The 1,665-nt window shown below is 61.4% G+C and overlaps 1 protein-coding gene across 2 annotated transcripts; it reads left to right on the forward strand.

The window, feature by feature from the left end:
- The first annotated feature begins 629 nt into the window (after positions 1-629).
- Positions 630-1,409, forward strand: LOC123393191 (keratin-associated protein 12-1-like). 2 transcript variants are annotated; one of them, XM_045084358.1, is made up of 2 exons: positions 630-854; positions 963-1,409. In XM_045084358.1, the coding sequence occupies exons 1-2, from the start codon at positions 780-782 to the stop codon at positions 1,188-1,190; spliced, it is 303 nt and encodes a 100-aa protein (XP_044940293.1). In that variant the 5' UTR covers positions 630-779; the 3' UTR covers positions 1,191-1,409. The 2 variants fall into 2 exon arrangements, with proteins under 2 accessions (XP_044940293.1, XP_044940292.1); XM_045084357.1 differs by having other exon boundaries at positions 630-1,409.
- The last annotated feature ends 256 nt before the right edge of the window (positions 1,410-1,665 follow it).

Consider the following 1,665-nt stretch of genomic DNA (forward strand, 5'->3'; position numbering starts at 1 on the left):
AATAATTCTAACTTACAGATCCAAGAGTCTCAGAAAACCCCTAAAACCCCAGCATAATTTGGCGCAACGGTAATGACCGCAGACCCCAGAGTGAAACTGAGCTTCAAACGCCTGCTTCTTGGCCGCAGTGGCAGAGCGCGCACGCATCACGGAATCCAGTCGCGCATCCGCATACGTGGGCTACCTCTACCCCTAGGATGGTGGCAAGGACTGGTGACTAGTCAGTGACGAGAGATAACGTGGCACCTGGCACAAAGCCGGGACCAGATGACATGGTGGATGCCACGGCCATGGCTGTCCCCAGTGAGGAGCCCAGCCTCTGGGCTCTGGTCCCTTGGGAAGACCTTTTGGGTCACGGAGTTTCCCAATCAAAACAGGGATCCCCAGTCTGGCAAGCAGGGCAGTGCTTGTGTGGACAGAGGACAGGGTATGTGAGCTCGGGGAGGACCTGGAGCATCCTGATATGGAGGCCCTTGTCCCCAGCCGATGGTCCTTCACCATCCTACCTGGGCTGGGTCGAGAAATCATGAGGCTGCTGGGTCACGCTGAACCTCCAGCTGTCACAGAGTCTCCTGAACAGAGTCGCTTCCACCAGGAAACTCCAGGAAGAGACGCACAGGGGAGGAGGAGGAAGAGGAAAACAATCAGGCCACCAGGAGGAAGGCCCCCGTGTGGCTTGTTGCCAGGATGCCACAGCCCGGGTATAAAGGCTGCCTGGGGAAGGAGCCTCCAGACCAGCCCCGTCCTCCACCCTGACTCCACTCCAGCCCCACGCCACCATGTGCCAGTCCAGCTGCTCCACGGGCTGCCAGCCGGCCTGCTGCGTGCCCAGCTCCTGCCAGACGTCCTGCTATGTGCTCAGCCCCTGCCAGACGTCCTGCTGCATGTCCAGCCCCTGCCAGACGTCCTGCTGTGTGCCCAGCTCCTGCCAGACGTCCTGCTGTGTGCCCAGCTCCTGCCAGATGTCCTGCTGCGTGCCCGTGAGCTGCAAGCCAGCCGTGTGTGTGCCCATGAGCTGCAAGCCAGCCGTGTGTGTGCCCATGAGCTGCAAGCCAGCCGTGTGCCTGCCTGTGAGCTGCAAGCCCATTGTGTGTGTGGCTCCCTCCTGCCAGTCCTCTGGGGGCTGCCAGCCCTCCTGCTCCACCCTGCTCTGCAGACCTGTCCCCTGCAGCACCCCTACCTGCTGCTGAGCCCACGGCCTCCTAGGACCCCTCCTCCAGGGGTCAGAGATAGCTGCTCTCCCAGCTCCTACCAGGCAGCCCAGACATCACCCACTTCAGACCTTCCGGACCCGACTAGACCATCTTACAGCAAAGCCACTTGATCCCCGGTACCCAGGCGGAGAGTCGCCCCCAGTGTCTCTGGCTGGTGCAGGGTGCCCAGCTCTGCAGCCCCCGCACAAAAGTCTAATAAATCCCAGAGTGATCTGAAGCCCATCGAGTGTGTGCACCGTCTCTCCTTTGCGCCTGTCCCTTCCTCTGGTCGTGGCTCCTAGAATCCAGGAACACTCCCTCTGCGGAGAGGCCACAGGTTACCAGATGTCTGTACCCTGGGGGACCGGCCACTCTAGGGTGGCCTCTTGGGCGAGTGGGAGCTCCTAGCTCAGGGGCCCTGGGCCCTGGGGCTTCCTTTGGTCCCCCTTGGTCCCTTGAACCAGCGAGGTTA

The sequence above is a fragment of the Mustela putorius genome, unplaced genomic scaffold, assembly GCF_011764305.1.
Source record: "Mustela putorius furo isolate JIRA1106 unplaced genomic scaffold, ASM1176430v1.1 tig00000765_pilon_pilon_pilon, whole genome shotgun sequence".
In the NCBI taxonomy this organism is placed as follows: domain Eukaryota; kingdom Metazoa; phylum Chordata; class Mammalia; order Carnivora; family Mustelidae; genus Mustela; species Mustela putorius.